This window comes from Ursus americanus, chromosome 15 (genome assembly GCF_024610735.1).
Source record: "Ursus americanus isolate L20-20 chromosome 15, mUrsAme1.1.p, whole genome shotgun sequence".
Taxonomy (NCBI): Eukaryota; Metazoa; Chordata; class Mammalia; order Carnivora; family Ursidae; genus Ursus; species Ursus americanus.
The window spans coordinates 18,571,287-18,583,823 of NC_142141.1; the positions used below are offsets into that span (position 1 = coordinate 18,571,287).

General features: G+C 48.7%; 1 protein-coding gene across 2 annotated transcripts in view; it reads right to left on the reverse strand.

Annotated features, from left to right (window-relative positions):
- CYFIP2 (cytoplasmic FMR1 interacting protein 2) overlaps positions 1–12,537 on the reverse strand; it is a 120,818-nt gene that overhangs the window by 85,453 nt on the left and 22,828 nt on the right. For both annotated transcript variants that reach the window (XM_045791993.2, XM_045791994.2), the window contains exons 4-8: positions 9,385–9,462; positions 7,777–7,878; positions 4,079–4,260; positions 2,214–2,310; positions 815–943 (exon numbers count right to left, since the gene is read on the reverse strand). In XM_045791993.2, the coding sequence (XP_045647949.1) occupies positions 815–943; positions 2,214–2,310; positions 4,079–4,260; positions 7,777–7,878; positions 9,385–9,462 (588 nt within the window). The remainder of the gene's footprint in view (positions 1–814; positions 944–2,213; positions 2,311–4,078; positions 4,261–7,776; positions 7,879–9,384; positions 9,463–12,537) is intronic.

A 12,537-nucleotide genomic window follows, 5' to 3' on the forward strand; every position in this document is an offset into this window, starting at 1 on the left:
CCAAAGAACATGCACAAGGCTGCTCATCTCAGGGCTACTGCTGTCGAGAGAAATCAGGAACAACCCGAGCAGCCAGGGGCAGAGGAACGGTCATCGAAATGCAAGGGCATCCATGCCGCATTATTTAGTGGCTGCATAATATTCCCGCTACGTTTAACAAAATGGGATAAAAATTACACACACACATAATTTATGCAGATTGCATATGCTGAAAATGTGTAAGCACAGAAAAATTACAAGGAAATACATCAAACTGCTAAAAATGTTACCTCCAGAGGGAAAGATTGTGAGAAAAAAATTTTTTTGTGCTTTTCTGTATGTTCCAGATTTTCTACAATAAATATTACTTGATAATTTAAACATGCAAACCATTGGAACAAATGTGACCATTTAGGCAAAATACAGCAAAAGCTTGAAGATTTTGCTTTCCCTTTGAATCAGCAACTTTTTCCTCTAGGATGTTTGACTTGGCAAGAGTGTGGACACAAAAGTCGTGCTATAAGAACGTTCAGTGCAGTGTAGCAAACCAGCATCCAATGACAGAGGATTTGTTTCATTACAATGTCCACGTGCCATGAGACCCTCAGCAGTCATTAAAAACTACATTGCAGAAATGTCCTTAACGGCATCCGGAAAGGCGTCTATGACATATTAAATGAAAAAAAAAAAAAAACAGGTTACAAAAAATTATGTCCAGGAAGATCTGTATCAGTGTTTAAATAAGAAAAAATAAACTTTTTTTTTTTTTTTTAATGATTTCCACTAAGGAGGCGGAGGGGCAAGGCCAGGCCCAGGCGCGTGAGTGCGGCTGTACCTTGAGGAGCATGTGCTTCTCGCTGGGGGTCAAGTACATCTTGTTCTCGTAGTAATCCACGCAGATGTTCACTATGTCTGCCAGCAGCTCCTCATAGCCTGGGATCACTTCCAGTTGCTGATGGAGACACTGAACAGCAGCGCCCGCCCCTGGTTAGCCCCTCTCCTGCTCCACCCCCCAGAAGGCCCACAGCTGGTTGGCAGTGACAGGGCACAGCCCCCCCCCCCCCCCGACCATCCCGGCTGGAGGGAGCCTGCATCTCCTCCTCAAAGTCCCCACGGTGGATGGTCAGAGTTCCTGTCAATCTCCCACGGCAGGAAGGCCACCCCTCTCCTGGAGCCCTCCATTTTATTTCCTGGCAATTCTGACAGTTAGAAAGGACTTTCTTGGGCTGAGCTGAAAAGCAGTTCAGCCTCACAGCAACAGGCCTGTGGTAATCTAGGCTTAGTTTTGAGGGTGTAGACTTAGCCATGACATCTCAGACGATGACAGAAAGACCCAGGCCAGGGGAGGAGGGCGGGACCAGCAGGCGTGCCCCTCCTGCAGGACACAGTGGTACCGAAGCATTTCCCATCAGAGGAGAGTCTGAGGTCTCCACCTCAGGCCCTTTCTCTCCAAAGGGACAACCTGGGCTCCTGTGGGAGGTGCCATGGGAGGCACAGCTAGTGCTCTCCACAGACAGCCTGGGACTGAGACGTGGGGCTGAGTCTCGGGAAAGAAACATGTCAACACTGACAGCCTTGTGCAGTTAACCAGGAGTAGGAAGGGCCCAGTGAAGCCAGCAGCTCCCCTAGAGAGGTTTGGGCCTGAAAATATTTCCAAGATGGAGGGCGCCTCTCAGCTAGGGTCCTGCCCACATTCTCGCTGGTGCCTGTGTAGGCTGACCTGACAGGGGAGACAGAGCGCGCGAGCCATAGCTGATGGGAGTGCCCGGCAACGTGGTGGCCGTAACCATAGCTACGGTGGCTTACACTCTTACCACTTGTCAGGCTCTGCTCACTAAGGGCTTTTGATATGGTGTCTCATTTCTCACAACAGTCCTAGGAGATGGGTTCTCATATTCTCAAAACAATAGTGCCACTTCACAGATGAGAAAACTGAGGCTTAGACCTTGCTCAAGGTCTCACAAACAAGGCTGTCAAACTCCAGAACCCAGGCTTTCAATCCTCACTGACGTGGGGGCAGCATGAGGGCTGAGACGGCTTTCAGGGAATAAAATCCGCAGAGGGTAAAATGGTCATGTGTGGTTGGGAGGGGGACTTAAGTCTGCTACTTCATGAGTAGGAAAGCGGGGATGTTCAATCCGGACAGAGCACCCCTGCTCATGGTCCCTCAATTGTCAGGCCCCTGCTCATGTCCTGGGACCCCAGGCCAAGACGAACAAGGAATCTGCCATCACCTGGGTGATCCTGTTGTGGTTGGCCAGGAACATGGAAAGGTTCTGTGACTCCTGGATAGACTGGGGGTCCGCCATCTTCCTCAGGAACTGTGCCGCCCTGTACAGGGCATCGCAGAGAGGAATGCTCAAGCATAACCCACCCAAGCCGGGCCTCGCGGGCTCCCGCTCCCACCTAACCCACACTTCCACCGCCCCCTGAAGTTAAGGAGCTCTGAATATCACAGGTGACTCTAATATCAAAGGAGAGTGTATTCTGCAGTCATTCCGTTTGGGGCCATGTACATCTTATAATAAGGGCACCTACAAATAAGAGGCAAGAATACACGGAAGGTCAAATCCAGCAAGTTTAAGGGCAGCTAGCATCCTATCAACCAGTCAGAGGTGGCAAGACAGAGTGAAATGAGCATCGTTGTGCCGTGCCTGACCTGCCCTGAAACCACACAGCGGTCATGGAGGAGAATCCCAGGCAGGGTGCGTTGGTTTTGCATGGATTATGTTATTTACAGAAAACCTCCAGGTTTCTAAAGCAAAGCACTGCATGAAAACAAAGGCCTACTGCACCTATAACAGGGTTGCAGGTGAAGGGATGATGGGCATGGGGAACACACACAGGGCACCCTGGGCTGTTCCAGCCTAACCTGGTGGTGGTGTGGCCTGTGTCACGCCGACTGTGAGAGCACAGGCAAGATACCCGCCTTGCTCATGACCCTAGCTGCTCTGCAGAGCATGTCACTTGTGACCACGATGCAAGGAGTGGCCAAAACTGGGGGAAGGGGGCAGACGTGGGAGATATTATGGCACGAGTTGTCTATGGAATCTGCCATTTCCGCACCAGGCTGGAGATGGGGCTCTGCCTGCAGGCGCACACCCCCAGGGTACATAGTTCCCTCGGGAGGAGAAAATGCTGGGAATTGGTCTGTTGCCTGCTTTCTCCAGTTAACCTGGAGGCCCAGGAAGATGGGATTCAAGGAGGAGGGGCCCTCTTCATCAGTGACACAGAAAATCCTTCCCAAGATATATCATCTCCAGACACTGCAGAGCTTTTCTGAGCCTCAGCAACGTACAGGAGCGATATCTGTTGCTTTCGAATGCTCTCTGCCACCTTCTGGATGGCTCTGTCCTAATTTCTGGAGAGGGACGATCCCTGACCCACTCTCAGTCCTTCTCTCAGCTGACACTGACCTGCCAACTGACTGGCAGTTGTCTGATTGGAGCCCCCACTCCCAGCAGTAACTGAGGGAGGGGTCCACACACTACCCAAGCCAGAGCAATGACAATCTTCCACGGGACTTTTGCAAAAGTATTTGAAAGAAGCACCCTTTTCTTTCCTTTGAAGCTAGTCAGAGGGAAGCTTACAGCTGCTGGCGACCGGCACAGGGCACAGGCCCGCCTGAGAACGAAGCTGCTATCAGGGAAAGTTGAGCCGAGAGGTTGAGGGAACCAGACCAACATCATCTGAGTATCTGGATCCAGATATACTGAAACTTTCCAGTTCTGGGAGCCAATCCAGTTCCTTCTATATAAATCGTTTGAATTGGCTTTCTGAATCTCGTGGGAAATGACTGGTGTGACCATCTTAGGAATATTTTCCTGGTCCCATACGGCATGGGAAACTACTACAGGTTGGGGAAAATGAGGCTCTGACCCTATCTTGAGACAGAACACCTACAAAGACCCAGTTTTCCAAAGACTCAGCTCTGCATCTTCTTCCTCAAACTGCAAAAACAGACACAGGCCCACCCCTGCTGTGTTGGGGAATGGCCAGTTTGGTTCTGGAGGCAGAGCCTGGCAGGAGGGCTCTATCCTCTACCTCCCCTAGGCCAGCTCCGCAGGAAGGCGGGGGGTGGGGGTGGGGGGGGGCTGACCTCTTATAGGCAGAGTGGTCGTTCTTGACACTGCACTTCATATTCTTCAGCTCATCCAAGACCGCGAACATGTTGATGAACTTGCCCAGGGTCAGAAGGTAGGCCTCGGAGACAAAGTCCTTCCTCCGCTCAGCATGGCAGAGCCGCTTCACCTCACTGCAGAACCGCTCGATGGCCTTGCGCTGCAGGCGGAGGGGCGGCAGGTAAGGACAGGCAGCCCAGGAGCTGGCTCACCGTGCTCTCCGGAGAGAGCAGGATCAAGACCCCCTCCCCTGGGGCTCTGGTCAGAGTGTGGACATTTAGAGAAAGATCGGCCAGGAGATCTTTCCTAGAGGAATCCCTAAATGCAGAGCTCATTTTGAGAGGGGAGCCTGGAACCTGCCGCCCAATGAGGCAAACCTATGAATTCATTCACCATGCCTTTGCTGAGAAGCATTATGTCTTATTCATTTTTTGTATCCCAGCATCTAGGGCAATGTCAGGGCAAGAGTAGGGTAGGGATCAAGAGTGAGACAGGCATTCAGAGAGAGGGGCTAATGCATCCAATTAATAGTATTTATTGAGCATCTACTACACGCCAGGAACCATTCTAGGTACTGGAGGAAAGTAGAGAACAAAACAGGAAAAAAAAAATTTCTGCCCTAAGGTGCTTATTTTATTATGAGGGAAGGCAGAAAACAAAACAAACGTTCTATATTAGAATGTGATATGCACCGTGGCGAAAAATAAAGCAGGAAAGGGGGATAGGGAGGGCAGGGGGAGCTATTCATTTTAAGTAGGAAGATGAGAGAAGAAATCATCCAGAGGTGACTTTTAGGAAAAGAGTTTGAAAGAAGAGAAGGAGAAAGGCAGGGATAACTAAGGGAAGTGTATTCGGGACAGGATGAGGGGCCAGTGCAAAGGCCCTGAGGCAGGAGTGTCCCTGACACGTTTGAAGGATGAGCAAGAGGCCAGTGTTGAAGTGAAGTGAGCAGAAGGAAGAAACTGGAGGCAGAGAGGGACCGAGGCCACCCGCTCTCACAGGCCTTTGTGAGGGCTCAGGTTTCTTTTCTTTTCTTTCTTTTTTTTTTTTTTTTAAAGATTTTATTTATTTGACAGAGAGAGAGACAGCCAGCGAGAGAGGGAACACAAGCAGGGGGAGTGGGAGAGGAAGAAGCAGGCTCCTAGCAGAGGAGCTTGATGCTGGGGCTCGATCCCAGGACTCCGGGATCACGCCCTGAGCCAAAGGCAGACACTTAACAACTGAGCCACCCAGGCGCCCCCAGGGCTCAGGTTTCTATACTGAGTGAGCCAAAGATAACATGATCTGAATTGTATTTTAAAAGGGTCACAGTGGCTGTTGTGGTGAGAATCAACTGTAGGGGCAAAGGTAGAAGCAGGGAGAATAGTTAAGAGAAATGAAAATAGGTCTACCCCAAAATGTATCCGTAAATATTCATAGCAGCCTTGTTCATAATAGTCCCAAAGTGGATAGAACCTAAATGTCTAAAAATAAATACTTAAATATAGTAGATTAGTATTTGGTCATATATTTTGGTACATGCTACAACATGGATGGATCTTGAAAACCGTATGTTAAGTGAAAGAAGTCTGTCACCAAAGATCACATATTATGAGATCTCATTTATATGCAATGTCCAGAAGAGGCAGATCTATGGAGACAAGAGACAGCTTCGTGGTTACCTAGAGCGGGAGGGTGAAGGAGGGGGTGTGATGGGGTGTTAGCTAAAAGGTATGGGATTTCTCCTGGAGTGTGAGAATGTTCTACGACTAACTGTGGTGATGGGCGCACAACTCTGTGTATATACTAATAAAAACCGTTGAACTGTCCAATTTAAATGGATAACGTGTATAGTATGTGAATTAGATCTCAAAAAATCTGTTACCAAAAAAAGCAGCTGACTAATAACAAAAATAGGCTAAAGCAGCAATTCAGAGAGAGATACAGAGAGAGGAGGAGGTGGAGGAAGAAGAGAGGGGAGGAGAGAAAGCACTCCTTGTATGTGAACTTCACTCCATGGATGTGGGATACAACGCCCCAGTCAGTCAGTCCCCTCCTTAATAGCCCAGACAAGCCACACTTTCTCCTTCCAGAGTCCAAGTCCAATGCAACTTTTTGCAATGATGGAAATGTTCCATAACTGCACTGTCCAATACGGCAGCCACTCGATGCAGTTTTCACATGGATAGTCTCCTATGGCTAATGGCTACTGTGTGGAACAGCATGGTTCTAGATTACTCCAGACCCTCCCTTCTCTAAATACGTTGTCGTAAGGCCCTTCGTTTAGCACTCAATCAGCCTCTGGGTAGTTCTTCTCTCTCGGACCTGCCTTCCGGAAGAGACCTAGCTCCTGAGGGCGGGGCCATGATGCCAGTCACAGTGGCTGCCATTTGTTCCACCTACTCTGTAACCACGGCTCCGCTTGGCTCTTCACACACAGACCTCCTTTATCCTCACCACACACCTGAGATGAGGCATGATTTCCAAGGCGAGAGAACCGGTGGTGTCAGATGTTATAGAACTCAGAGGCACACAGGGACAGTGTGCAGAAGCTTGAGTTTCTCTGCCTCGGAAGCCAGCCCTCCTGCCCTGGGCTGCACGCATTTGCACCTTCCCCAGACATTGCCAGTCCCACCCCCCAGAGGCCTGGGCAGAGCTGGGAGCAGGGTGGACATCGGCCAGTGCTGGCAAGGCTATTCGTGACTCTCAGCTCTTCGGTGGAACGTGTGGAGGGCATGGAGTGTGTGCCATGACTCCCGCCCCAGGGTACAGACTGGCCTCGAAGTCTTCAACCTGCATTCCTGCACAGCATCCAACATGTCTGCATTAACTTCCCTTTGCCCTCTCTGTTTCAGCAGCTTGCACTCTTGCCTTCCATTCGTGGAGGCTGCACGGCTCTCTTTTCTGTTTTCCTCCTGAAAGTGATTTCTCTTCCTGGCTTCCCAGCTGGCCTCCCTGCTGTCACTCTTCTCCCCTCCCACCTTCTGCACCTGTAACTGTCCCCACCTCCCGTCCGTTTCCCACACAGCAGCCAGAATGTTGCTGTAAAACCTCAAACCAGAACACGTCACGAAGAACCTCCAGTGGCTTCTATGCTGCTGGAGTAAAATCCACATACTCTTTTCATGTCCTGCTTCCTGGCCTACATTGCCCTGAAGCTCAGGTCCTGTCCACCTCCCGGGTCGCCTTCCGTCAGCCGTCCCTACTCACTGCAGCCCCCCTGGCTTCCTGGTATTTCTTAGGCACTCCATGCCCCTTCAGGCCTCAGGACCTTGGCCTTTGCAGTTCCTTCCACTGAAACCCTCTTCCTCCGATCATCACAGGCCAGATGATTGTTACATACAGACTTCAGCGCCAAGGCCATCCCTAAAGCTGCACCAGCTTACAGACACCCTCCACCCCAGACTTACGATTTTTAAATTTTATTTTACTCACAGCACCTACAACACCCTGAAGAGGAGTATGTATTGTTTACCGTCAGTCTCTCCCCCTTCCCGAAACACACTCACGTGCTCACTAGGATGTGAATCACGTGGAGAGAGGGAGGCTTGTGTTTTGCTCACCAAGGGGCATGTCAGGGGACCACGAGAAGTATTTGCTCAGTGGATAAGTAAGCTGGGTCGAAATTCCAAACCCCAGTAGCCGGCAGAGTGGGGCCTCTCGAGTCCCCTGATTCAGACCCGCCCTTACCCCTCACCTGAAAGTACATGAACTTCATGAGCTTGGTGACCTCTGGCTCCAGCACCTCCACTGTCTTCTCATAGATCTCGACCCGGTTGGGCTGCTCATTGCATTTCACCTGCAAGGAGAGGGCAGATCACACGTCCTCCTTTGCCCAGGCAGTTCTGGTTCACATCTGTTGTCTTATTGCTAGGGCCCTTTTGCACTCTCGAAGGCACCTCGCTTTAATGATAAATGTGGTGGTCACCCCAGCGAGCGGGGGCTGGGGTAGCCCTGTCTGACAGGTCTGACCAGGAGCAGAACTGCTACCCAGACACTGGCTGCAGGAAAGAAACCAGCTGGTTCTGAGATCAGAACCCTCCTCCCCTTCGATCTGTTCGGTGCCCTGCCTTGATCTGCAAGGTCTCCCTCTGTCAGCCTTTCCCCCACTCCTACCCAGTGGGGCCCCACCAGCATCGAAGCAGAGGAAAATGTTCCAGCCATTGCTCTGCATGCACACGGCATGAGGCCCCCTGGCCATGCTTGGCCCCATCCAGAAACCCATTTTCTCTGCCCAGTGGTTTTCAACACATCAGAAATCACATGGTGGATGTTTTCATAGCCTGCACACCCAAGACTGCTAACCGGTCGGGTGAAACTGAACAGTGAGCGACGGATAAGCATGAGGACATTCTTCACACTGTTGCTTAGAAATTCTTAAAATGGTAGCAATAAGGTAAATACCCACCAGTCGATGATTAAATGGATAAAATACGATATATTCATACAGTATCATCATAAAGCCGCTAGAAGGGATGAGACGGATCTCTGTGAAGTGACATCAGACACTGCTACCATCAACTGACAGGTGAAAAACTTGCAGGGCATGAAGGGTTACTGAATCCCATTTTTGTTAAACAAAACACAAAACAAAACTGTGAGTGTGTTTGTGTGTCCGTCTATAAGAGAGGCATAGAAAATCTGGAAGAGTTCAAAGCAAACTGTTAATAAGTAGTTACCTCTGGGGGCTAAGGTTAGGAGGAAGAGAGAGGAAGAGTTTCTGTTTACTTTGCATACCTGTGGTTTGCTAATTTTGTTATAAGGGGGACCCATGAATTATACGATGATGATAATTATGGTAAATATAATATCTGCATGAGTCAACGCAAAGAAGTTACGAAAAAGGAATTAAGTGGAAAAAAGCAAGTGGCAGAACAATATAAATATAAATATATACAATATGCATTTATGAATATAAATAAATAATTTATAAGTAATATTCGTAGGAATAGTCATGATATTGAAGGGAAAAAATCCAGAGGAACGTGCAGCAAAGTATCCGGAGTGATTATGCTTTGGTGGGAGGTGGGTTTGGGGGGTGGGGGTGAGGAGGTGGGGATGTCTTGCTTTTTACTTTCTACCTTGGGCAGCGGTTTGGGTGTCGTACAAGTAGTACGTACTGCTTTTGAAATAAATTGAACAAATATTTTCTTAAGTTGTCATCGGTATTATGGGAAGCACTCCACATGTCTTGGGCAAGCACCCTTGACCTCCTGCCTCGCTCCCTGCCACCTGGAAAAGCTCGGCGCTCTGGCTGGGGGTGACGTGGCGGGCCGGGAGAGCCACCCAGCAAGGACAGGCTCACCTGCGGGATGGCCCGGGAACAGCTGCGCCAGGTGTACAGCATGACCGCGTACTCATGTCCTTCCTCCAGCATTTCATTCTGAAACGCAAAACACACTCAGTGGGGGAAACGACGCTGGTGCCAGAAGGCTTCTTCACGGCCTCCCGGAGCCTCGTGACTCACAGTGGCCTTCGGACCAGCAGCATCAGCGCGACCTGGGAAGCTGATGAGAAATGCAGACTCATAGGCCTCTCCGTGGGCCTATGGAAGCAGAACCTGCATTTACTCCCAGGTGACTCATATTCCCAGCTACACAATTAAGTTTGAGAAGCCCTGGCTTCAGTGAGCCTCCGAAGCTCCCTGTGGGGCTGGACGAACAGGGGTTTTCACTTCTCATATTACAGAGTACGATGTTTGCCCTTTCATAGGAGCCCATGCTACTATTTCAGAAGCCAGAAAATGATGAAGTTCAATTTTTAAAAATAATAGACAGCAGATGGCAAAACCAACAACAGCACGGCAAATGGATCTGAAAAACAGAGGGATGATTCACCTCAGCTCGCCAAGGGCTAAGTGCCCTAAACTCAGGTTCTAAATATCTGGGCTCAAATCCCAGCCTCACCACTTCTTAGTCCTTTGATCTTCAAGAAATCACTTAACTTAAAATTCTCCATTTAGTACCTTTTTAATGATAATGACAAGGACAACCTCTGAGAGTTTTATGAAAATTAAATCTCTCTTTCTCTCTCACACACACACACACCACACTCTAGGTGGTCCGTAAAGGGAAGTAAGAGTATTACTAGGAAAAAGATAGTCTGGCAGTTTCTCAAAAAGTGAAACACAGAGTTACCACGTGACCCAGCAATTCCGCGCCTAGGTATATTCATCCAAGACGGATGAAAACACATGTCCGCACAGAAATGTGCACCCTTGTTCGCAGCAGCGCTGTCCTGACCCCAAGACGTGGAAACTGCCCAAATGGCCATTAACCGAGGGGTGGGCAGACACAACGCAACGCAGCCACACAGAGCAGCCGCATTTGTCGGTGAAGGGAAGGGAAGTGCTGGTACGTGCCAGAACATGGATCAACTCGGAAAAACCTTCTGCCAGTCCCAAAAGGCTACCTGATTCACTTCAGGAAGATGCTCGCAATGGACAGATCCAGATACAGAAAGCAGATTAGTGTTTGCTGGGGGATGAGGACAGACAGGAATTGGGGGTGACTGCTAATGGGCTTGGGGTTTCTTTTTGTGGTGAGAGAAATAAAATGGCAGTGATGTTTATATGACATTGTAAATATACTAAAAAACACTGAACTGTACCCTTTAAATGGTGAATTTGATACCATATGAAGTTTACAAAAAAGCAACCAAAAAATGGTATCACTAGACCATCTCTCTTGTAAATGTCTGCACTGATATAAAAGTGAACCTTTACTAATTTTTTTATTCCAAGTATCACATCTATTTCATAATATCTCCTTAGCGTGAGATCAGATTTAATTTGGAATTTATTACTTCTTATAGTTTTGTTTTCAACAGCAAATGTCAATGATGAGTCATACTTTCAATTCTTAATTTGGAGCACTTTGAAAATCAATAACATGTTGTCCTTGAGACCAGAAAGAACAGGATGAAGCCTGGGGGTCTCCTGCTGCTCCTGCTTCAGAACAGAGGTCAGAAAAGGCAAGTGACAGTACGGTAGGGAACGTGCGTCTACCTGTCAGCACCGCACAGCCTACCAGCGGGGGGAAGATGCCAACTTTCACTCAATGAATGGTTTACTGAGCACTCGAGGTCCCAGGCTCCGTGCTGTGTGCTGCGAACAGGGCGGCAAACAAGAACGGTGTAGACTCTGCCCTATGGAGAGTTGGGTGCCCATCAAACAGATCTGTTGTACCTCTGGAGGACAGAGGTCAGGACGGTGTGGCGGGAAGAGCCCTAAGTGGGGCCTCAGGAGACTTAAGTCCTGGTCCTGGCTCTGCTTGGGCTTACCTTTTACCTTGAAAATGTCACCGTTTTCTCATGTAGAGTTGGCCTCGATCACCGGCTCACTCCTGATGCCCAGGCCATGCCCCACCAGAACTGAATCCTTATTCCCGGGGTTGGGGCCCAGGCCCTGGTATTTTTTAATGCTCTCGAGGCAATTCCAGTGTGCAGCTCAGGAAAGGGAATTTGGACACAGAAAGAGACACCATATATGTGTGTGCACAGAGACACCCGAGCCCAGGAAGTCTCTGAGAGCTTCTGTCTCTGTGCCTCTGCTCCTGCTGGTTCCACCATCTGGTATGCCCTCCCCACCTCCTCTCTGACAGATAAAATTTTAACTACGTGGGACAGCAGAGTTGAGTAGAAAGAGATCAGGCCTGGGAATCAAAAGCCTGGATTCCAGGTTCAACCCTGTGATTTACTAGTTGTGGGATCACAAGCAACTTGCTTGTTCACTTCTCCAGGTCTCAGTTTTCTCATCTCTAAAATGGACATAATGATCCCTTTGCAAGTCATAGGGCTGTTATAAGGCTCCAATGATATCAAGCATGAGAATATTCTATACATTTTAAATCATCTTATATATGGTTAAAATGTGTGTGTGTCTGTATACATACAGTATACAAGGCCCTATTCAAAAGCCCCTTCTTTCATCAAGCTTTCTCTGATCCAATCAAGGACCCTTCAAAAACACAGAGCTTTGAACTTTTACCATATCATAAACCCTTAACTTTGTGCATTTCTACTGCCTGCACAGAGTAATCTAGAGCACGGGTTTTGTAGTCAGACAGACCTGCATTTGGAAATGTCACTTGTCAGGACCTTGAGTAATTTACTTAACTTTTCTGAACTCTGGTATTCCCTGTCTGTAAAATGGGTATTGTAATAAAACCTGCCTCATAGGGTTGAGGTGAGAACTAATTCGGATTGTGCATTTAAAATATCCGGCAGAGAACTTATGAACAGACATTTGTCCAAAGAACACAACCAGATGGCCAATAAACACACAGAAAGAGGCTCAGCATTCTCATCAGATCGGGGAAATGCAAATCAAAACCACAATGAGATGTCGCCTCACACTTGTCAGAATGGCTAAAATCAAAAGCACTAGAAACATCAAGTGTTGGTGAGGATGTGGAGCAAAAGGAACCGTCTTGTACTGTTGGTGGGAATGCAAACTGGT